This window comes from Sceloporus undulatus, chromosome 5 (genome assembly GCF_019175285.1).
Source record: "Sceloporus undulatus isolate JIND9_A2432 ecotype Alabama chromosome 5, SceUnd_v1.1, whole genome shotgun sequence".
NCBI classification, from domain to species: Eukaryota; Metazoa; Chordata; class Lepidosauria; order Squamata; family Phrynosomatidae; genus Sceloporus; species Sceloporus undulatus.
The window spans coordinates 107,137,920-107,163,324 of NC_056526.1; the positions used below are offsets into that span (position 1 = coordinate 107,137,920).

The 25,405-nt window shown below is 37.9% G+C and overlaps 1 protein-coding gene across 4 annotated transcripts in view; it reads left to right on the forward strand.

The window, feature by feature from the left end:
• PACSIN2 (protein kinase C and casein kinase substrate in neurons 2) overlaps positions 1-25,405 on the forward strand; it is a 68,966-nt gene extending 43,561 nt beyond the window's left edge. For 2 of the 4 annotated variants that reach the window (XM_042467590.1, XM_042467591.1), the window contains 10 exons: positions 2,812-2,968; positions 6,185-6,420; positions 8,138-8,293; positions 9,599-9,774; positions 12,763-12,883; positions 14,980-14,985; positions 16,884-17,005; positions 20,011-20,127; positions 20,680-20,873; positions 23,247-25,405. In XM_042467590.1, the coding sequence (XP_042323524.1) occupies positions 2,812-2,968; positions 6,185-6,420; positions 8,138-8,293; positions 9,599-9,774; positions 12,763-12,883; positions 14,980-14,985; positions 16,884-17,005; positions 20,011-20,127; positions 20,680-20,873; positions 23,247-23,359 (1,398 nt within the window). In that variant the 3' untranslated portion in view covers positions 23,360-25,405. The remainder of the gene's footprint in view (positions 1-2,811; positions 2,969-6,184; positions 6,421-8,137; positions 8,294-9,598; positions 9,775-12,762; positions 12,884-14,979; positions 14,986-16,883; positions 17,006-20,010; positions 20,128-20,679; positions 20,874-23,246) is intronic. The other 2 variants (XM_042467592.1, XM_042467593.1) reach the window with 2 other exon arrangements.

Here is a 25,405-nt window from a genome sequence, read left to right on the forward strand (position 1 = left end):
GCTGGGTAATTAATCTCTCTCTTGTGACAAAAGCACAGGCTTACAACAGTTGCAAGATGCGTGCTGTATTAAAGAACAGTAATAGTAGCTTCATTAATCTCTCTTAGATGACAAAAAACCTGTATCTTATTTTTCTAAGAATCAAAATAATTGCTTCTCAACTGCATACAAAGATAGGCAAATACGTAGGCGTTATAAGAGTGAATCATTTTTTCTATGTTGTGGGAAATAAACAACAAGATGTAATATACCATGCCAAATTATTTTCTCATTAAAATTAGTGAAAAATGAACAGGAAGCAGCAGATACTATTAAATCTGCTGAATTCAGTATGTTTTGCTTTCTATCCAAACATACCTGGCAAACTTCTTTTCCTACCCTCACCTGCATAAATTTGCTTTCTCCTTGGTAACTGCAGTTTATAAACCTGCTTTTTATCTTGCCTTTTAAAACCAACCTTGATTAATACCAGTGTGGGCATAATGCTTTAGTGTTGTTTGGAGAAAGGGAGGAGTGCAAGTTTGGGTTCTCACAGTTCCTTCATTGGGTTAGGAAATGGCTAGTATTAGGCTGTAATAGGTGAAATCTGAAAAACTGCAACTAATTCCATATGCCAGCTGATATTTGGGCTCATGTTTCTAGACAGTTCAAAAGTAAGTTTCATTTGAAAGTGAGAATATTCTTAAAAAGCACTTTGTGGTTTCTAAAGAAAAGGGCTTGGGCATCCTATTAATAGCCCATTGCATCTTTGGTTCTTCATAAACTGATCAGCAGTATTGTTATTATGCACATTAACTAAAAGGAAATGGCTGATTTTTCAAAGACAAAGCTCTGTTTATTGTGTGTGTGTGTGTGGTTTGCAAAGCTGAATTTTTCTTCTTTACCCATGGTTTATGGAGACTTACTAAGAAAATGCCAACATTCCACATAATCTTAAACATTTGAAAACCTACTGCAGTTCAGTTCACTTCATGTCCTGCTAGTTGAAGTTTCATCTCCTGCTAATTGAAGAAAAATGTGCAGTACTTGCAATTGTTACAACATTTAATTAATGCATTTATTTGATATCTGAAAGTTCCAACATTTTGAGCATCATACCATGTATCCCAAGGAAGTTTATCATATTTTCATGTTCTATGCAGAAGAAAGCATCTGGGTAATTTCTTTATGCTTATTAAAAACAGGAGGAGGGGAATAATTGTTAGCTTTTTTTGTAAACCTTAATTTATTCCAGATATGTTTGTCAGTCAGAATGTTGAGATTAAAAACTGTAAAGAACTTTTAAATCCTGTTTGTCTTCAGAAGCATTCGAGCTGAAAACAAACAAGTTTCTTTTATCTGTAACAAATGTGCAGAATAAATAATCAGGCCACTAACTTAACCAGGTTCCTATTTTTCAGCTAGAACTGACTCAGTTCAGACATTACGTCAAATCCTGGTTAATAGTCAGTTGGCAAACCAGAAACAGAAATATTGGTTTGAAGTTGGCTTTAAACTGTGATTTGCAAGCTCTCTAGTTTCTTTTGATGTGTGAATGGCCAGACCATAATTGCAGCTGTTGCTCAGTCTCCGGCAGCTATTTTACTCTAAAGGCAGCAGTGATGTTAAAAGCTCAAAAAATGGTAAACAAAAGCAGATTACAGATCTAAAGGCATATGCCACCTAACAAATGCTACCGAAGTTCAAACTATGGCTTAGTATGATGAATAAACTTGCTAACATGGGTATAACTGTTCATCTTGTAAATGCAAAGATCTTTGCTTTTATAAGTAACATGTATCTTCACCAGGGAAAACTAAAAGAAAAAAACTGTTTTGACAATCAATGCATTCTCATAATCTCTTAACTATCCTGATTTGGCAGGGAAAGTACTGATGAATGCTCTACCATCCCACTTTTTTAGCTGCTTTTCAGATGTCATGGTTTCTTTCTCCTCTTTCCACTTTCTCCCTTTGTCCTCAACTTACTTCAGTTGCCTCAGGATGAATTCAGAGTGCAAATGTAGTTTGCCCTCAACTCAGAAAGGGAAGAGGAAAGGGCAGAATCCTGTCCTTCCCTATAGACTCACACAAAAGCAAACTGCTGCAGTCTTTCCTAGCTTGTGTACTCTTGTGTTCGGTGGGTATTATAGACCGGCACGTTTTTCCAAAACTAGAAATGGATTTCTAGTCATTTCTGCAATCAGATTTGGCAGTGTGTGGCAGCAGGGTATTATGTAGCAGATCCTGAGAAGAGTTGGCCCCCAGAACTTCTAGAATTGCTTGCCTCTGGTTTATGTTGCATAGTAAATTGTAAAAAACATTTCTGTTGACTTTGTCCATGTGTGATAATGTCAAACAATTAAATGTATCTGGAGTACAGTAGAAAAAGTAAATCTAGATGTGATTGAAGAGGCAATGATATTGCTCCCTAACACATTTTCTTAAATCACATTAGCAGTACCATAGAAACCAACATCCTATCTTTGGCATAATTACATTTGAAGATAATGGTACTTAATCATAGTACTTCTCTTGGAGTGAGGAGGCTTCAGGATAACATTAGATGTGAAGTATTGACTTTATGAACAACTTGACTACAATGACAATATATAGTCACTTAACAGGTTTTGATTAACTAGTAACAGGCACTCCAAACTTAATAGAAATACAACTTTAGTTCTCATCCAGAGAATTCTAATAATATGTGCTACCTTTTAAAGAAAAGAAAAACAATGCACTTCCAATTTAAGCATATTTTAAGAAGTGAAGGTTGGTTTTGTCTCAGCTATCTTAATCCTAGCTACATTTATAAATGTTTCTCTCTTTTTAGGTTGGAAACTATAAGCGGACAGTGAAACGTATTGATGATGGTCATAGACTTTGCAGTGATCTTATGAACTGTATTCATGAGCGTGCAAGGATAGAAAAGGTCTATGCTCAGCAATTAACAGAATGGGCAAAAAGATGGAGACAGCTTGTAGAAAAAGGTAAACAGAACTTTTGTCTTTCTTGATACCACTGCTTAAAATGTTGGGTTTTTTTGTTTTGTTTTCTGTACTGATTTCAAAATGCAATCTTGCTTAATTATTTAGGGCACATTAGGATATTCCTCAAAATAAAAAGAACCCTTTTATTTTTGCTGTTTTTGTATACCGTCCAAAGTGTCATCTACTAAGGTCTTTATTCTTCATAATTTGTTTGTTGTGTACCTTCAAAGTGCCCCTATCACAGGTTTAGAGGGTGTTTGACTTTGCCTTTGCCATCCTCTGAGGCTGATAGAACATAACTTGTCCAAGGTTACTCAGTGGGTTTTGGTGGCTGGGCAGGGATTGAACCCTGGTCTACAGAGTCACAATGCCAATGAGTAATACTGACTTCAGGTTTCAAAAGAAAAACAAACAAATAAAAACAAAAAATGAGAGTTTTAGTCCTGCTTAATAAATTGTATGTAAAGAAATATGAGACTAGGATCTAGGTTGTGAAAACCACAATAATATGTGGATGCTCTACTGTCTTTACTACATGTTGATAGTGAGGAGGCTTAAGAAAAATATATGTGAATTAGCTGGGCCAACACTAACAACATGAATTTCAACAGGGAGAAATGTAAGGTACTGCACTTTGGCAGAAAAAATGAAATGCATAGATATAGGATGGGGGACACCTGGCTTAACAAGACTATATGTGAAAGGGATATAGGAGTCCTTCGAATTGAACATGTGTCAACAGTGTCATGCTGTAGCTAAAAACAGCCAATGCGATTACAGGCTGCATCAATAGAAGTATAGTGTCTAGATCAAGGGAAGTAATAATACCAGTCTATTCTGCTTTGGTCAGGCCTCACCTGGAATACTGTGTCCAGTTCTAGGCACCATAATTAAAAAAGGATTTTGAGAAGCTTGAGTGTGTCCAGAGGAGGGCAACCAAAATTATGAAAGGTCTGGAAACAATGGCCTATGAGGAGTGACTAAGGCAGCTGGGTATGTTTAGCTTGGAGAAGAGAAGGGTAAGAGATGATATGAAAGCCATATTTAAATATCTGAAGGAATGTCACATATGAGGATAGAGCAAGCTTGTTTGTGGCAGCTACAGAGAATAGTATCCAGAGCAATCGATTCAAGCTAAAGGAAAAGAGATTCCACCTCAACATTGGGAGGAACTTCCTGATAGTTGTTTGACTGTGGAACACACTCTCTCGGAGAGTGGTGGAGCCTCCTCCTTTGGAGGTCTTTAAACAGAGGCTGGATGACTATCTGTCAGGGGTGCTTTGATTGTGAGTTCCTGCACGGCAGGGGGTTTGGATTGGATGGCCCTTGTGGTCTCTTCCAACTCTGTGATTTTATGACAACTGTAAATAAGTTTAGGTTGGTTGCCAGAAGTAAAGGACCTTTTGGTTCTCCTGCTTCTCCTCCATGAATTTCTGGCTGTTCTGCTTTTAAATCTGCGTTGAAGACCTCCACGCTTGTGATTCTGAGGCCCTATGCAGACCATCCTTAACGGCTGGCCTGGGGGTGTAGCATGCCCCAGCTCTGCCCTCAGGGTGGCGTGATGCCATATGCTGTACCATATGGTGCACAGCATCACGGTGCTCCTCTGGCACTGTATCGACACGACGCAGTGCCAAAGGAGCACTGTGGTGTGCAGTTGCTGCGACCCCATTCTGGCTGTAAAAGGGGCGGCTGGAGGCCGCCCCTTTGGGGCTGTCTGCACAGCCACTTTGAGTCCTCAATATACTGTATGCACTAGGATTGCCTTGTGTGGTGTAGCTTTATGGCAACTAGGGATTGTCATAGGACATGTTTGGCGGAACTACTCAATCCCATAGCATTTGCATTATGAGGCCCCACAGGCTTCTTCTTTCTCTCATGCTTTTAAATATCTGCATGAAATTAAAGAGAAAGGTCATGCAGTGATTTGCAGTGAGCATTCTTCAATATGCTGATAGCCAGTTCTTTTTTTCTTTACATCAGTCAGAAATGATGGAAGAGCTGAAACAGAGGTTGGAATTGGTTGTGAACTTGATGGAACTGAAACTCAATTGAAATACAGTGAAGGTTGTGTTAATAGATGGTTCACCTGCCATGGAAGGAGGGAGGAGCTCATTTTAGATGTGGATTCTGAAAGCTCAGTTTTCAAGTTGTATTGCTGGATTGAATATTGTTACTAGGGGTACAGTGGCTTCTGTAGCAAACATTGCTCCACACCAGTGGGGATAGTGTGCTACCTGTGAGTCCCAGTCCTAAATTGCATTGATATAGTGTGTGTATGTGAGGTTGCTTCTGAACAAATATTTTCAGTAATTAGGTTGCTATCAAGGACTGGCTATATAAAACATCTCACCATTTCCTAATTGATGACATTGATTACTGCTCTTGTAACAGCTTGGGACTTAGATACTTAAAGTACATATTTCTGCACAAGCCCATTCAGACATTAGGAGGTTTTTCATGGTCCTATACAGACAAGCCAAAATAAAGCTGCTTTGGGTCAATTTGGAGGTACAGTATGCTGTTTAAATGATGCATGCATACTAGGAGTCTGGAAGATGTGCCAAAGCTGCACTCCACTCCTTAAGGCTGGATTGTGGCTTTGGTGCAGCTTCCGAACTTTTAGTATGCATGCATCATTTAAACAGCATACCTCCAAAGTGACCCAAAGCAGCTTTATTTTGGCCTGTCTGTATGGGGCCCATGTTACCTGTTCACTGGAAAGGGGGCTTTTAAACATGCCACACTGCTCATGGAGTTCTCTTCCAAAGATGGCTCTCCTGGCACCTATATCTGATGTCATTCTACAGTCAGGCAAATGCACATTTCTAAGCAAGAATGATATATCTGCGATTTTTAAATAAATTCGTAGGTGCATGGTTTTATATTTTGTACTGATTTTATTATTGTTATTTGGTGATCCCCTGACAATTCACTGAAGCGGGCCTAGTGTCTTTTGAAAAGCAAGAGCTTGTTTTTATCTCCAACAGAATGTTAAAATATATTTTGTTGGAAAAGAAATATAGAAGCTTGCCAAAATATATGAAATTAGGCATTTGATTATAGAGTTGACAAAGTTAAGCTGCAAAGTGTGTGCAGAAAATCTTACATAATATGTGAGCTGATTTTATAGTATGCTTCTCTTTCATCCTATATCTCTGGATGCAATGAGAACAATGATTTATTTTCTGATATATTTTTTCCATCTGTTTTCAGGGCCACAGTATGGAACTGTTGAAAAGGCTTGGCATGCATTTATGTCTGAAGCTGAAAAAGTAAGTGAACTACATTTAGAAGTAAAAGCTTCTCTAATGAATGAAGACTTTGAAAAGATAAAGAACTGGCAGAAGGACTCCTTTCACAAGCAGATGATAGGTGGATTTAAGGAAACTAAAGAAGCTGAAGATGGATTTAGGAAAGCTCAGAAACCGTGGGCAAAAAAGTTAAAAGAGGTATGTAATTGGTGCATATTCTACACTTCAGACAGATGTCTAATTCCATCCGTCAAACCACACTCTGGAAGTTGTTGGTTTGCTTCTAGTTACAGGACTAGATGTTATAGAAGGTGTGGGAGGGCTGCTTCCAAAAGTGAGATTCTTGCATCTAGTTGTCCCCTGTAATATCCAGTGAATCCTTCCAATTGGTGCTATGCCTTCCTTTCTTTGCCTAGAAAGGAGGCTGCAGGAGAAAGCATCTGTGGGGTTCTGTTTGTACCTCAGGGAGATGCAGCAAAGAACTTGGCTGCCCTAAATCCAGGAGAGACACCTTTTTAATTGGAAAGATAACAAGGCTGTCCTTTATTGGAGACTGTTTTGGGATTGAAGTCCTACTGGAAATTTTTCATTCCCTTTTACAAATGGCATTTTCTCACCAGGGAGAAAATACCTACTGGTACTAGGAAGCTCATGGTGCTGTGGTTTGAGTGTCAGACTATGACTCTGGACATCAGGGTTCAATTCCCTACTCGACCATGGAAATACACAAGGTGACCATGGTGAGTTATATAGTCTCAGCCCCAGAAAACCTCGTGATAGGGTTGCCTTAAGATTGCCATAAGTTGGAAATGGCTCAAAGGCACACGACAACAACAGACATACTTAACACTGTACTGCCAAAACAGTAAGATACTTGATACTACTTTTAGTTTTTCAAAGTGTTTATATTGAGGATTAGATGACAATTAGTTGAAACTTGATTAATCAACAAAATATGAATTACTGTATGTACTCATAAGTTAAGTGTATAAGTTAACCTGGGTCAACTTATCTGTGGGTCAGTGTAAGCACTGTACTTGAACTCTTCTCAGAAAAGGAGCCATCCCTATCTCTGAGTAGAACAGGAAAAAGGCAGAAGCTTCATCCATCCGGAGAAGAGCTAAAAGAAGCACTGAACCCCTGTGCTCCCTCCACAGCATCACTGCTTCTCACCTTTTTGAATGCCTGTTTGGGAAAATGGAAGTTGTAACATTAATGTTAAAGACTATAATCAGTGTTAACAAAGTAACCATTTGTTTTGTCTTCGCATCCTTTTTGACATGTGTGCATTTTCTTATCACTGCCTGTTCCTGGTCTCCTCCCGCACACATCACATAGCCACCATTTATCATAGTTCCCTCCTCATGCATCCAGCTTTTAGGATGAGCACAAATAGATATGCCTGCCAGAATTTTGTTAAATTCTTCAGCATTATTTTCCTTTGGTTCATCCTTTTCATCCTTTGTTACATGCTCCTAAGTTTTACCTTCAATTCATCCAAGGGTCAGAATCCACAATTTTAGCTCCCAAACCTCCCCTGGATTTATACATGAGGTTGATATATATAGTCAAGTATATATGGCAGTTGATGGATCAAAAAAAAACAACAACCAAGAAATAATCCTGTATTTTAAGTGTTGGTGTTCCACTCTGTTTCTGTAGTAATCCATTACAGCATATTTCTTTCACCATACAATTTTCAGTTAATTTAAAGCAACCCTAACCTCCAGCTTCCCAAACCTTTGGCCAGGAATTATGGAAAATATAATCCAAAACAGTTGAAGAAGACAGTATATCTTGACAAATGCTTCTTACAGTAATATAATTTCTGAAACTGTATAATTTCTGCTGGCTTTTCATAACGATTCTGTACAAACATTAAATACATATAAGTGTTAAAACTGTCTCAACTCAGATGGAAACTGCTAAGAAGGCATATCATGCAGCCTGTAAGGAGGAAAAACTTGCTGTATCCAGAGAAGCTAATAGCAAAGCTGACCCAGCACTAAATCCAGAACAGTTAAAGAAACTGCAAGACAAAGTGGATAAAAGTAAACAGGATGTGCTTAAGGTAAATTGTGCATTATTCTGAAGACAGTGCTTTACAAGCTTCCAGTACAAACAAATGTCAATATTATTTCATTTTTGCAGATCAGTAAATACGGCAAGGGCTGTTAATGTAGAAATGGTCTTAGGAAAAGGGTAAAGAATTATCTTTCTTTTATATTATTAACTGCTTGTGTGTTTATGTGCATAGTTAGACAACACACTTTCTCAATTTATTTTATGATGCTATGTGAAAAGTTCTGAAAACTTCTAAAATAGAGTTCTGTGTAATGGAACTTTGCACTATTATTTTGAGAGTTGGCAAACTTGGTATAATGTATTCTCTAAATATATATATATTTAAAGTACACCTAAAATTGACATCTTTTAATTAGCAGAGATTCAACAAGATGTTTTGGATACTGGCTATGGCGCCCTTTCCATGGTGCAAAAAGAAGCCAACTCAGTGCTTCCAGGGGTGAATCTAGGCCTAACACTGAATTGTAGTTTAATAGAGAACAGGGCACAGTAAACATTTGACCCCTGTGTTCTGTCTCCTTTGATGTGGCTACAGAGAGGAAATTGGAAAACTTTGCTTTCATTTTCGATTAATCATACTTCAGTGTTGCATCTAAACCTTAAACTGTGGCTGATTTTAACAGTGATTATTAGAAACAAGTCAATTTTAAGGCTGCATTTTAAGTTGTTTTCCCTCCCATTCGCCATACTTAAGTATAATCAGTTTGCTGGGTTTCAAGGGCAAGCTGTGGTTAATCAAAAAATGAAATAAAAGTATCAGAACTACGTCTTGTGGTCTCACCAAAGGAAGAGATAGGGGTGGTGGTGCACAATCTGAAGGCTTACTGTTGTAATGTATATTGTAGTTTAATTCCTTGTCCAAATTTGGCTAGAGTCAGAATTAACTCGGTACTTGCTGAATCTAAACTAGGATGTCTCTGCGGGACCAGCCTCTAGATTTTAGCTTAGTGTTGAGATATAAGAGAAGGTAATGCAATGAAGTTATTCTTGCCTTCGGCATATTGCTGAGTTTATTTAGGCCTAGTTTTCTAATTTGTTTACCTTTTTTGAATTTGTAATTTCTGTTTTTGGAAATAACAGTCTGCTGTTAATAGCATATTGATATGATCCCCTCTTCTGGTGGATAGTTGTATAACACAGAATTTCAGTTTAATAGTGCTGGAAAAATATTCTCTCAATTGTATCATTTATTTATTTACTGTTTTAGCCTGTCTGTATGGATTAGGTGGTGAAAGTACATAATTAAAGAACTCCAATACTTTTGGATAATTTTGTGTGTCCTTTTTTTAAGACAAAGGAAAAGTATGAAAAATCTCTTAAAGACCTTGACAGTACTACACCTCAGTACATGGAAAACATGGAACAAGTTTTTGAGCAGTGTCAACAGTTTGAAGAAAAACGTCTCCGTTTTTTCAGAGAAGTGTTGTTGGAAGTTCAGAAACATCTTGACTTGTCCACTGTTGCAAGGTAAATATGTAAGATGAAAGGTGCCACATATGGAAATTGTTTTTATGTGACTATAATAAAATTAGAGTAAATTGTGATCAGCTCACTACTCTATGAAGGATATTATATTGGAGTGACAAACTTGAGTTAACATTGTGTTATGTTTTATGAACTTCTATAAAAGATGAAGAGAGGAAATCTTTTATAGCTCTTGCTCTTTCATTTTGAAATTTACAAGTGAATTTTCATTACAGCTGCCCACTGAAGTAAAGAAAACAGTTGCTCTGAACTGCATACATTTGATTAAAGCATAGTAGTGTTAAAGAGATTCTTGTTTCTTTCTTTTTATATGAAGTGCACGTATATAGTAACACCATCTTGGAAGAGATGTATTGTCTACTGTGAAAGATATTGCAATACTTCTTCTAAGGTGATATGTTTTTGGTGAATACTTTTATTAAAGTTTGCTTGTAGAGATTTCTGAAATTAGACTAAGGCCCAAAACACACAGGCTAAATGAAGTGGCTTCCGGACGTGGCATTAACATGACACAAATCTCCAAAGTGTCTGGAAGCCACCCCAATGCTGCCCTTTGGTCCAAAGGACTGGATTAAAAAGGAGCCGTTTTAATTTGGCTCCCGAGTGGGGAGACTTGGGACCACAGGTGGTGGCCCACTTTGGGAATGGACTGGGCGGTCACCTTGGTTCTGGTCTGATCTTGGCCGGATTGCAGCCAGAGGCCAGTCCTTCCTGGCCATGTGCTTCACCCCTAAGAGTAGCAGTAGTCCATTCCTGGTCTAGGGATTACCAAGTGAAATAAGAGACAGTATAAAAGGTAATTTCAGCAAGTGAAGCTTGTGTGACAGTCCACACCTACTGCAGTTCTCTTCCACATAATCATGAAATTTCATCAGAAGCCTTTTCTCCCTTTCATAAAGCGTACCCCTATTGGGGTAGGACTATATAAGGGGCAGGCTTTATGAAAGAGAGAAAAGGCTTTTGGTGAAATTTAAATATCTAGCTCCTGTTGTACTCAGCCTCCTTATATCTTCACAAAGAAGTACAGTACTATGGGGAAATTTTTTATGAACCTAGAGAATGTTTAAATTAACCCATTCAATTGCCAATTGTTTAAGGCAGATAAAGATACCAAAACTAACGTTGTTTGTAATGTGTCTCCCTTGCCCATTAATGGGGTATGTGTTTGTGTGCATGTGTTGCAAAGGTGTGGATCACAACAGGTGGCACTCTAAAGGGGAGGTGACACCACTGCTCCTCAAACATCTGCTTCTTGGCAGAAATGGGCTGTGGCATTTGCTTGAATCCCTTTGAAATACTGAAGAGATGGTGTGAGTGAGGTGAGGCTCAGTGTAAGGAGAAAGGAGAGGTCCCAAGGCTTTGGGTTTTTTAAAAAAATAAAAAATAAAAATGTAATTTTCTTTTTAAAACATCATCCTTATTTCTCAGAGAAGAGATTTAGGATTCACCAGCTGTATATTGTCAGCAAAGTAACTACTCAGGCAGTTGAACCAGAAATGTTCTGTTCTTTTTTAGAGTGGTACAGTTTAAGTGAACACAATGCTAGAAATAAACCCAGTGAATATGAAATCTAGTACTGTTGCCCTATACTCTTTTTAGTAGAAAGTTGAATATGTATAAAATAGAAGGGAGGTTCTTGGGCAATGAAATAGCCTTTTCCAGTAAAAAAACAGTTTGCAAGATGCTTTGTCACAAAATATTGTACAAGCAATGAAAGTGTGTTATATTTTAGCAGAAAATGCCACAAGATAATACTGTGGCACTGGAATTCTTACAAAAATGTTAAGTCATTATAATTTAATAAAAGCTGAATATGAATCAATTCCCTATTTTAAAAATTATTGGATTGGCCTCCTGTTATCTCAGGCTCATCTTTGCAGACAGTCTGAGAAATACTTGCTAATTAGTGTGTAGAAATTTGTCTGAAAGAAATGCCACATTTGCTTTTCATCTAATGAAAATACATTAGATGCCTTTTATTATCTGATCTTCCTCAATTCATATTTAAAAACTAACAGCAAAAAAGAGGGGTTGCCTTTGTGTGCATTGCTTCTTAAATTGAGGTGGTAGTCGGTGAGGGAGAAGACAAGTCAGTATTTAAGGACCATTGGATTAAAGGACTGTCCACTTCCTGTTTTCAACCACATTTCTTGGGTTTATTTTGCTATCATTTTGAATTATGTACAAGTTAAAATAGATGCACCAAGTTGACTTTTACATATCTGACTAAATTATGATGTAAACGTGAGCAATGCTGGCTGTTAGTTTTGAACTGGGCGTTTGAGAAGCCTCTTTATTTTGAGGATTTGAGGATTTCTTTTCTTTTCTCTTAGTTATCAGGCAAAAATGGATTGCAGGTATGTTGACAGACTCAGTTCCATCACAATGAAGTAGAATAGTACAAGCAATTACCTCCAACCCCCCATCCCCAACAATCCCCTTGTAAATAAGGAATTTAGTAGTTTGGGCATTAAGAGGTTTTTTTTTTTACTCCAAATGCTTCTTTCTGTTAGTTGTCTTAAATGTCATATTGTCAGGTTTAGAAGAGTGGATATTACGATAGGATTATAGTGTATACTAGGCATGACTGGATACCCTTTGTACCTTAACACTACCTTTGTGGCACATTTATATGGTCTTGCACTAATTGTACTGCTAATCTGTAGAGCTAATCTGTGCACATTACTGTACTTTGCACCCCATTTCTGTTTTCCTGTTAAAACAACCACATTCTTTATGTATTTAGTTAAAGATATGTACAGTTTAAGCTGTGTGTGTGTGTATGTATATATATATAAGTGTGTATGTATATAGATAGATAGATAGACAGATAGATAGAGATATTGAGTGTGTGTTTTAACACACAATGAATACTTCAAAGTTCTAAAATAACTGTAAATTAATATCTGTATAATAATTAAAATATTTTCCTAATTGATCTGTAATAACGTCAAAATGTATTTCCTACAGCTATAAAAATATTTATCGTGAATTAGAGCAGAACATTAAAGCAGCAGATGCTATTGAAGATCTAAGGTGGTTCAGAGCTAATCACGGTCCAGGCATGTCAATGAACTGGCCCCAGTTTGAGGTAAGGGCTTCTCCTCCTTTTGCAGCTCTTTCCTGCTCTGTCCTCTAAGCACCACTAAAGAGGCAAGACAGAATGAATTAACAAAAAAAAAAAAAAAAATCTTCTGATTCTGTGTCTCGTGTGAATGGGGGAGAGTATAATGCATAATCTGTGCATGAAACTTGCACCTTCCTCCCTGTCATATAAAATCATAAAGCAAGGTGTAGAGAGTGGAAACATACTAATACTTTGGAGTATGTGAGAAAACCCACAAAGCTAAGCATTTTCTAATATTTTAATGGTAAAGAAGGTCCCACATTTCTTTGTTACAGTTATCTATAATACTTCATTGGCTTTTCAATGTGTGCTGGATGATGTTACGCTCCATGAACACTCAGTTTTACAGCTTGCATGTGATCGTGGATTTAGCCCTAAGCCGAGATGAATTTGGCAGTAACCAGGAGAGTGCTTGCAGAATTTAGGGTTATTCAACTGAAGTGCTGGATCTCCCTATGGTGATAATGCCTTAGTCAAAGACCACTTGGATTACTGAAGTGCTGGCTTCTCTTCCAAATAGAGTTTTGAAATTTTAGCTGGTCTACAATGCTGGAAACAGACTCCTGAACTGCTATGGATTAAAATACATAGCTCCCTTGTTACAGTTAATTTCACTGTTTTGTCAGCCCCCATTCTTGGTATACTGCTGGCTATGAAGTTTGTCATGATTTGGGACCAGACTATTTAAAGATTGCATTTGCTCTCTGCATCCATGGCTTTTAAAGACTTTGAAAGAGACATTTCCTTCTGTCCTGCTCTTATCAAAGGCACACAGTGCGAGTACAAGTGAGGGCTTTCCCCATGGCTACTTGCAGGCTATGGAACTCCATGGCACAGGAAGCAAGATTAGCTTTGTCCTTCCAATAGCAAGCAAAGACAATTTTATTTGGTTTGGCTTTTCACATTTAAGGAAACTTGCTAATGTGGTTGGTTTTAGTCTAGTTAGCCATGTTTCTTACTGTGTTTTTATCCAGTATGATTTTACTTGAGGTTTAATGTTTTGATTGTTTGATTATTTATAAAGCCAAAATATGAAGGTCATATAGCATAAAATTTGTCTAATAAATTTGCATTTTAAAGTGCTTTACTTGTTCTTTGGCAATATGTGTGTGCCATCAAACTATAGTTACTAAGATCTTCCCATACAAGATAATTTCTGACCTCTCTGCCAGACATAAGAATATAATAAGATCTTTGTAGGAGAAATGTTTATAGTCTTTTGAGAAAGAGGCAAGAACTATTTGGCTTGTGTGTTTGTTGATTTCAGAGAAAACATCCACCCAAATTTTCACAAACATTTTGGACATTTCCAACAAAGATTAATGTACCATCATTTTTACACCATCACCAACAAATGCTCTTTAGGTTGGGCTTAAATACCACAGACATTTAAGTTACCATCTATGAGTATGTTAAGCATTGTTCACAGTGGGTAGAACATACAGATTTAAATGGGGCTTTAGGCTATAATAATAATAATAATAATATGATTTATTTGTATACCGCTTTTCCTACGATCAAAGCGGTTTACAGCATACATATGCATATACAACAACAAAGCAAGTAACAAAAAAACCCCACAAAACTCTGCTTCTCTCCCCTCAAGATGGAGGTTGGGGGGAGGGCTCTCCAGCTTGGCAGGCGGAGGCCTGTTGTTTCTTGCCTGCTTCTCTCCCCTCAAGATGGAGGTCGGGGGAGGGCTCTTCAGCTTGGCAGGCGGAGGCCTGTTGTTTCTTGCCTGCTTCTCTCCCCTCAAGATCAGTGATATATATATAGGTCAGTGATTACACATTGTAAGTATTTTCTGTGTTAGGTTGTAATTGTGAAGTCCAATTACACACAATAGAGAATGAAGCCTGAGTATATGAAAAGAAATTAAATATGTGATCAGTATAATGTTACATCTTATTCCTTCTGTTCTACTGTTTAAATGTATTTGTAATTTATATTTCTTAGTCGCATGCTATAAATTAGAACTTCATCTAAAATGGAAATAGTTTTAAAATCTGTTAAATGTTACCTCTCCTAACAAGTATTTTGTTCATTTTTCATGCCACAAGGATGAAGTAAGTGCTAAACTGTTTAAATTCTGCCCTATTTCAACTTAAGTTTTCTGAAGTTTACATGATCATAAAAACAAGCCACACAACTCATGTGCTAAGTGTTCAGATTTTCAGCTGACATTTGTTAATTGCTGCTTCATGTACACACACGGCATTTGATACAACATTGGTATATAATTTACACTGTCTATTAAGAGGAAAAAAACTGATCTCAGAGATTTGTAAAAGGGCTAGGTGGATGCTGACTTTCATGCCAGCCTCTCTACTTCCTAAAAACACTTTGAGAGTGTTTCAGGGTCAGAGGATTCTGTTATGTGGGATGGGCTGTGGTACCAAGAGTAGAAAAAGAGTGATATAGGCGGGTTACACACCGCCATTAAAGTACGTGCGGAGCGCGTACTAGGGTTAGGGAGGTGCGGTGCTTCCGCACCTCCCTAACCCTAATATGCACTCTGCACGTAAAAAATGACGGCGGCCATTCCAGACGGCTGCTGCCATTTTTATGTAGCGGACGCTGTGCTTCCGCATGTGTCGTGGCAGCTATGACGCCGCGAGTGCACCAGCGGCGCTTCGCAGTGTCATAGCCGCGCCGCGAGAAGGAGCTCCATTTTGGAGCTCCTTTTTTGCTGCGTGAGGGAGTCGCACGGTTTGCACGCAGCGGCTCCCTCGCACAGCAAAGAGCAGCGCCGGCAGACCGCCATATTTCGGCGGTCTGTAAAGAGCCATAGATAAACTTTCTTTTATAATCATGAACTTTGTTCTGCTTTTAACAAAGTAGTATTTTAATTCATGTTCTTTTGTTTGGCATAAATGTCTCAATCAAAGTAATGGTGACACTTTTATTTGGTGAGGGTAGATGGGTGGGAAAGAGAGGAGATGGTTAGAGCAGTGGAAGCTGGAAGGTTTTTATAGTGTTTTATACATTTCCTTATTCTCTCTCTGAAACACAAGGAAGAGAAACATTCATTGCATATAAGGCAAACTCCAGAATAAATGTAGAAAATCTAGACATACCTCAGCCCCAGCAAGACTTTACCAGGTAGAAACTATTGACAATATCAAACTACACTGTTATAGAGCTATTATTCCACTTTAACAGCTATGGGTGCCTCCTGTGGAATCCTGGAATTTGTAGTTTAGGGAGGAACATTTAAAATTCTCAGCCAGAGAGCTCTTAGGCCTCATTAAACTACAAACTCAATAATTCCACAGGAGGCAGCCATAGCTAAAGAGAAATAATCATGATATAACAGTGTAGTGTGACACTGACCTATTAGTTCAGAATATAGGCAAAGAGTACCTAAGCCAGGAGTCTAGGGTTAGTCAGTTTACATTTATCCTGTTGAAATCTACTCTGGAATCATCTAAAATTTAGGGATTCAGATATGCAAAGATGAGTAGAACGTTTGCTAGCAAGTCTCCCTTGGTATTGCAGTAGTTTTGCAGTCTGAAACCTCAGTTATACAGTAGCTTTAAAAAGCAAGACTCTCAGAGTTATGTTGATCTCACAGTGTCAGTTTCCACCGAAGTGAATGCAACGAAGGGAAATGCCTTCTATATAGCAGGCGGGGGTTCCAGGCTTTACAGTAGTACTTCTTTCAAAGACATTTGGACCTGAGCCTCTCTGTAGCTAGTCATATGATATTGCCTTGAGTAACTAGAAAACAGAACTAGGATTAAGCATTAGCAATCTAGTAAGTGTCAAACCTATGGAAGGTAGCTAACTCCTTTGCCTATCTCAGCAGTAGAGAAACTGACAAGGCATTTTGTGCTATGTTTTCAGATATTGCTAGGTTTTTTCCAAATGAGATGGAGACCTCCAGATAGAGATGAAGGTGGGGATGGTGCTTTCTGTCAGCAAGTAGTTTTAAAGGCTTTATTTGCATATTCCTTTTTTGTAGGACTGGTCTGCTGATCTGAACCGCACTCTCACTAGAAGAGAGAAGAAGAAAGCTGCAGATGGGGTGACACTGACTGGTATTAACCAGACAGGAGATCAGGTTTCACAGCAGAAAAATAGCAGGTATTTAATTTTGCTATCTTAGCACCATTTGCTGACTAAATTCTTAAATAGTTGGATTTTAGAATACACTAGAAATATATAGGTTTGGGAAATTAGTGTGCAAGGCCTTCGTTAGAATCGTCATTAGATTGACTGAATTTGGAGATGATGTAATTCCCTGAATGTTAGTCATTCCAGACTCTGGGAGATCATATCCTCTAAAGAATGCCAAGGATCTTTCAGCCTTCCAGAGTCAGTGGAGATGATATCTTTTGAAAAAGGTGGCATTGCCTGGTGTGGTTGGAATATGGGGGAAGAGTCCTAGGTCTATATTTTTTCAGACATTGGATTGATTTCCTGGGAATGGGGGGATGGGTGGGTAGTTAGTCATTCAACAACTTAATTAGCAGTTGGCAGTGGTTTTGGGGCCAGATTCCTGCCCCGGGACCTGACAAGGGAAATCACATTAATTGCCAAAAATGTCAAAATCCAAAGTGGTTGGAGACCAATATCTTGTTTGGGAAAGTTAGTATTTTTTATGTTTAACAATGCAAAAAGCCTTTCTGACCTATTTAAAAGGTGCCCAGTTGCTCCTAGAAGCTTCCAGGACAGGCAGTTCCAATGTCCCTCCCCCCCCAAAACAACAACAACAACAACGGGCAGTCTGTGGATTCTGGACAGATCAAAACCAGCCTTGGAGCCACTTGAGAATTTTGTCCACCCATGACAAAAGAGTCATGATTCTTGAACATCTTTTGGTTAAGGATTTGAATGTTTTCAGAGTATTACGAATAATACTATTTACACAAAATGTCACGTTGTTGAAAACAGACGGGGGAAATTACTAATTTTATACTGAGACTGATAGTGATATATTTAGCACTAACAACAAATCACTTTGAGGCAGAGACCATGTTGCACATTTGCTAGCCACAGAAACATTTAACTAGAAATGCTAGGTCTTATACACTAATATATGTGGACTGTTATGAAACAGTGGTACCTTTCATAATAATTATCACTTCCGGTAAATACACTGGTTGCCATTTCTTATAAAATTTATCAGGACTAAGTAGGTCTGCTTTTGTAATAAATGTGACAACAAAAAAGTGAAACAGAAAGTAATGTACGTATAGGTGTCACCATTTCTTGTACTAGAACAGGTGACCTGCCTTTGGAGATTTTTATAGATGAAAAATTATCAGTCATGATCAGAATGAATTGACATTATTAGCTAATCAGTTTTTGCTTCCTGTCGTGGGATATCAGTTTCAAGGTTTGTTTTTTCTTTAGATATTCACACTTTCTGATTATAGGATGCTGTTACTTCCGAATTCTGCAGTATTGACAAACAAATCCTATACCATTAGAAGAGTTATTCTTGCAAGTTAAAAGAAGGAATACACTGGTACCCCGGGTTACGAAATTAATTCGTTCCGCCGCCGCTTTCGTAACCCGGGATACTTCGTAAGCCGAATAGCCCATAGGCGCTAATGGGGAAAAAGCCGCGGCTGCGCCGCGGCTCCATTTAAAACAGCGCCGGGGTTTTTTCGTAACCCAAAAAAACCTTCGTAAGCCGAAACAATAAATCCCTATGGGATTTATTCGTATCCCGAAAATTTCGTAACCTGGGTATTTCGTAACCCGGGGGACCAGTGTAGTAGCAAGTATTTGTATTTGAGATTGGAGGCAGTAACATAGTAACAACCCCCCTTCCCTCTGTTTAGCTACTGTTCCAACTATCTTCAACTGCTTGTCTGTATGGGGACACTAGACAACTATGGATACATAGTTGATACAGATACTGGCAGTATGGGAAATTCTGACAGTAACATGTTAACATACTTATGTGGATGTATTATGTGTTTGCATTGTTTGTGAGAAGTAAAATGTTGTATGAATAGGAGTGGTTACTTATTAATTTATTAATTTGTTAAATACATTGATTTAATATTTAATACTTCTTACTAAAATTTAGCCACACTAGTACTGTGTCTTGTGCTGTATACTCATTTTTTTGTCATCTAAAATGAAGGGCAGTGAAGCTTTAACAGTAATAAAGGACACTGTTGACCTTTGATCAGTCAGTTTCATCAGCAAAGGTTATTTTTCATACATCAGGACAAATTCATGTATTTTGGGGGGAAAACATGTGAATGTACATTTATTCTGTGAGCCTACAGAAGTGTGGCTTGTTCCACTATGTTGTAATTTCTATAAGGAATAAAGTATGTGGGATAACCCTCTGCATTCTGTAGTTGCCATATGATGCTAGGCTTGTCTGATCAGCAAGTTAGTTTACAATGTATACTGGTCCTCATATCTTTAAAAAAAGGTATTAATGATATCATTAAAGTTTAAAACAGGATTGGTAATTTGAGGCTCTTCAGATGTTGCTATACTGCAGTGCTTTAAAATTAATTATGATGAGAGCTGAAGTTCAAAATCTGAGGGGCCACAAGTTGCCCATCATTGTTTTGAAAGAAACAAATAGTGTTTCATATTTAGTGATAGGTCTTCCCAATGCACTATTGTCTTGCTGGATGTCTTAGCCCTGTGAGAATGTTAAACTGGCCTGATTCTGACATAATAGAGGCTGGATTAGAGTATCCAGGCTAGTGAATGTCTTTGATTTCCTAGATAGTGATTATTGTAGTTTGCTATGCATTACATAATCACTCATCATAGTTTACTCTCAAACCAAAGATGGAAACTGGAATCCTAGGCTTATGATTGATCTTTGTGATGTCAGAACCAGACTGGAGACATTGCTTGATATTCCTGTATTATAATTGACAGAGCAGATGTTGTTTCTGAAAGGAAATATTAGAATTTACATTGTCAGAATGGAAAGAGAGACGGTGTATTAATATGTCAGTTGCAGTTTTATTTTTAAAAGTGTTTTAACAAGATAAGCCATAGAAATAAAATATTTTTATGGCTTTGGTGTTAACTGCAGAGATATAGAGATATGTTGGTTCCATAAAATGATAGGGTCACCTTAATCCTTTTTTTCTCCCAAATAGCAACCTTAGTGTCCCGAGTAACTCAGTGCAGTCAGTACAGTCAAGTTACAATCCTTTTGAAGATGAAGAGGATACTGGAAGTACTGTCAGTGAAAAGGAGGACAATAAAATCAAAAAGTTGGTGAAAGACTGTTCTCAAATTGTTTTTCAAGCTTACACTTTTCTATCAGGGTTTCCAACTCTGGGTTTCTACAAAAACACTATTGCACAATGCATGAGGTCCTTGTTCAGAGATTATTGTGTACATGTTCCAAACCTGACTAACATACCAATGCTCTGTCACTTCTGTTTTTCTGGTTGTTTTTCCCCCCACTGGTTCCACAAACTTTAACTATGGCAGTGTGCTTTGAAACTGCTTGTGGAATTTTGCTGCTACCTGTGCTCATTGGATGTGTCCCTTCTGAGGCACTCTCACCGCTTACCATTTTTGTTCAAGAGGATATGTTGTTCCTGGTCTTTGATATTGTCTTGGTGATTAACATCCTGTATGTACACTCTTTGTATCTCTAAATGCATTTCATGCTAAAATTGATTTTGTTCTTGATGTCTAACATCATGAAGCACAACATTGTCAAATATGTGTCTTGTGGTACCCTGTTGGCATATGTATCCAACTCTCTGACATCTAGTTCTGCTAGGCAAGCTAAAATACTTTCACCTTGTGTTTAGCGTTAGCAGTTATGAGAAAACAAGCTATGGTGCAGAGTGGTCTGATGAAGAGACAAACAATCCATTTTCATCTACTGATGCCCAAGCAGAAAGTAATCCATTTGATGAGGATGCCTCCCCTACAATGGAAGTGAGAGTACGAGCATTATATGATTATGAGGGTCAAGAGCACGATGAACTGAGCTTTAAGACTGGTAAGTACCCTTGGATCCTTGCATCTTTGCGATGTCGGAAGAGGCTACAAGGGCCATCTAAGCACCCCCACTCCCACCATGCAGGAATACACAACTAAAGCACTCATGAAAGATGCAAATCCAACTTCTTTTTAAAGACCTCCAAAGATGGAGAGTCCCTCATACTTAAAAATAGTCCGTTCCACTGTCAAACAGTTCTTACAGTCAACAAGTTCTTCCTAATGTTTAGGTGGAATCTCTTGGCTTGTGTTCTAGTGTCTGGAGCAGAAGAAAACAAGCTTACTCCATATTCTGCATTACATCCCTTCAGATATTTAGCTATCATGTCTCCTCTCAGTCTTCCATCTCCAAGCTAAACATATTAAAACACCATATTAACTTTTTCTGTAATAAGCAATGTTATAAGAAGCCCCCTCCCCCTTTGAATATGATTTCTGCTGTATGGCTAGTATAATTTTTAATAAAGGAAAAAGCATTGTTAATTTCATTTTCAAGTGGTGGAGACAGTAGGTTCATACCCATGTGTATAAAGCTGCAAATGCCTTGGGAAAGATTCCACTTGATGCCAGTGAGGGACAAAAAACGGCAGTTACTCTGCTGCCACAGTATCCATGCAGCATTATCGTATTTTAAAAATCTTCCTAGAGCAGCAGTTCCCATCCTGTGGTTTGATGAGGCCTTAGGGCTGCACATGCACATCCCAAGTGCTCCGCGGCCACTCCAGAAAAATGAAAGAAATAAAAATTGAATAAAATTAAAGAATAAGAATATATTCTTATATATACAATAAGCCCTCCGTTACCCCCCCCCCCCAAAAAAAACACACACACAAACTCACAGCCCCATAGGCTTGAATGGTTTTAACCCCCTCCCCAATTTGCTTCTTGCAAGTAAGTGAGGGTTGCGGATCCTGAAGTCTGTGAAAATGGAGGGGCAACTGTATTACTAAACACCATTAACTTGTACAACACAGGTAGGCCTAGGGGCTCCGCCATAGAAAAAAGGGCTCTGCGAGTCAAAAAGTTGGTATCCCCTGTCCTAGAGTATTACCAGTCTCATTTCCAGAAAAGATGAAGATTGAGCCTGGGGGTCAGTCAATAAGTAGCAGTGTTTTTAAATGGATAACACCCCCTCCTCCAATATTCCTAAAATCATTGCTTCTTAAACTATTTAATATGAGGGACTGACAGAATCCCCCCCCCCCCGTGTTCTAGGAAGTGGCTTAATTGAGTCTGTTGATAACAATTGTTTCTTTTTTTGAAACCAGTACTTTAGGACTGGCACTAGTCCCGGTACCATCACTTAGGGTAGCACTGCCTTAGATCACTTCATGAGAAATGTGTGAACATCTGCCTTCACTCAAAAATGGGCCCTGGTCACAGAAATGTTCATATTCTCAATCTTTGAAAGGATTTTTGACCCCCAGAAAGGGTTTTTTTTTAATTGTGTTGACGTATACTTACTGTCAGCATCTATAAGCATCTATAAGTCTAAAAATTTATGCCCAAAAATTGACCCCAAAATACCAGGTCAACTCATTTATGGGTCACTATGGTAATGTGATAGCAGTTCTTTCAGATTTCCCCATGTGGTGGGAAGAGATTATCTTTTTCTCTTGAGCCAAGCAGAAAGAGTCCTGAGTGATTAATTGCTTTAAGACAGAGTCCCTCTCCTGCTCTGCTGGCCATGGCTGTCTGGGTGAAAGCTGAAACCAAAATTGAAACAAATTTAGAGTCTCTCTTGCTATATGTACACATGCACACACTGAAGTAGCCTCCAAGTTTTACCCTCGATCTATCCACAGGTCATGGCAAAATTCATAATTTTGGCCCCCAAACCTGCCCTCAACTTATACATGAGGTTGACTTATAGTTGAGCATATGCAGTAGTTCCTGATACAGTATATATATTTTTTCTAGTTAGTTTAGTGTTTTAGTAAATTCATCTGTCGTCCTATCTGTATAAAAAGGATTGGCTAATGTGGTAGGTCTAGGAAGGCACTTCCTTGGGCATGAACAGGCTACCCAAAAATGAAAAGAACAAAACTAAGTGTGACTAGAAGTCCACTTCTGGATATGACCTTTATAAAAGGTAAATTGAAGACTTCCAGGAAAAGGAATCCCCATCTTTGGTCAGAAAAAGAGGTGATCTAGGGAGTCTGGAGGGATTAAGGCCCTCAAAAACATAGGGAGCTACATGTGTCTTCTGCAGCATAGTTTCTCCATTGTTGGTATAGTGAATAGAGAGTAGTGCAGTAAAAAAATCCTGATATTTATAAAGAAGGAGTCCTGTAATTGATGTGGAAATGAAATTACTGAAAAACACCTAAAGATTACCATTTAAAGGTTGTCCATTGACTATTTTTCTTTTCAGGGGAAGAGCTAACTAAAATAGAAGATGAAGATGAACAAGGCTGGTGCAAAGGTCGCCTGGACAATGGACAAGTTGGCCTCTATCCAGCAAACTATGTGGAGCCAATCCAGTGATGCATGATTTTTAACAGTGCTGTAGTACCTGTCAGCCAGTGTGATACTTGAGGGGAACTGGTAGAAATGTGTGTATATTTCTTTTAATGAAGCAGAATGATGGATTGATACTTGGTTCCCTGAGAAATCATCAAACGGTTGAAGCTGGAACTGGGAGAAGATAGGCAGTCTATATGCAGCACAAAACAACCAAGACAGAAAAAGGTAGAACAAATAAAAAATGATTTTAGCACCTGTTGCCAGTTTACTGTTTTATCATGGCATTTGTATATTGTTTCAGAATTTGCTGAATTTATGCCTCAGTCCCAGTATTCTGGGTGGTGGTTTATTTTGGCTCATGTTTAAATCAGCTTTTTAAAGTGACCTTCAATAATTTGCAACTTGATTTTTTTTTAAAGAATTTCAATTTTGTATCTGTTCTTAGCCATATTTGAAAGATGCATTTTTTATTTAAAGGCTATTTAGTATGCCATTTTCCCATATGTAGTTTATTGACAATTACTATTTAAATTATGATTCAGATGTATTCCCCAGTCCACACTGTATTGTACTGTATTATCTTTTTCATGCTGTTAGCATCGTCTAATAGTGTAAATGCCATATTGTGTCTGTTACAGAACAGTGTAGCAGAATTGTCTGCAAATATTAAGGTTTGGGTTTCTTTTGTGAATGCTTTTCATGTATTTTGACACCTGAAAAATGAATTTCCTTAATGAAGACTTGAGGTAGATTTCTAAAAAGTAAGATATTTAAACCATTCCCCACCATATTCTTGCTGACCAGCGTAATACTTTGCAAGTTGTTAATTATTTTGTATGATTTTGAAAGTTAAACATATATGAAGATTATTTTTTCATGCAGAGACTGTAAAAATGGATGAGTGCTTTTTATTGATACGCTCTTAAGTTGTGTATATGTATATATAATTTGATATTCAAATATTTGAAGAGCACATCCCAATTAGCAAGCCTATTGCCTATGCATTAGATTTCAGGTATAGTTTTGGTAACAATAAATCAATGTGACTTTGCTATTGGCTTCAGTTTGAAGTGGATTGCAGTAAGCCACACAATTTAAATGGCAGACCTATTCAAATTTGCTTTATCAGTATATATAAATGTTTAAATGTAAAGCAGACCAATCGCTCAGTCCAGTTCACTGTGCATGTAGCACTCTTAAAATGTTCCTATTTGTCTACAAGATTATGTCATAATATAGGAAGTAAGAGGCCTGTATGTTGCGCATGTGTCTGTCCATAAGGCCACATAAAGCCCAGTGCCTCCAAAACTTGCCTGTTCAAATAATCCAAGATTCATCTAACATTCCTCGAGTATGAGGAGTAAGGAGACTTGGATGGGGGTTTGGGAGGCATGTACAAGCTTTCTATTAATTGTAATGGCCTAATAAGACTCCTTCAAATGGCCTCGAAAACATCTGAGCTGTTTTGTGCATTCTGGGGATCTTTCAGGGGCACTGCATCCACAGCACCCTGGAATGAAACCTAAGTACTCTGTGATCCATATTCTTGAATAAAGTGAAAATAATAGTATATCCTAAGATTTATATTTGTTAGTAAAATTGTGGATCCAAATACAGACTAGCATTAGCCCCACTGTGGATTATTGTAGCAGAACACTGTAAAATCTTCTTATTTGCAAATGCAAATCAGCTGTAAAAGTGTTGAATCATAAACATTTTTAGGAAATTTAAATAGCTGGATTGTGAACATGTTAGAGCAAGTTGCTTTATAGAAAACCTAAATTTCATCAGGTAAGTAGATAGGCTATATTAGGGAGCTGCAATGTAATTGAAATAAATTTATAGCAGTTAAAATGCTGTAAATGCTCTCTGGCATTTGCTTTTGGTGATTGAATTATTTATTAACATCTGAAGCTCAATTGTACAAGCTAAAATATTGGATCTCTTTTTTATGGTAACATTTCAGCATAATTCACAGAAATTAAAGATTTGCGGCAAATGGGCATGAATAAGTCTGGAATATTTTTCTGTATAGCATACGGTTTTAAAAATAAAATCTTAAACCTA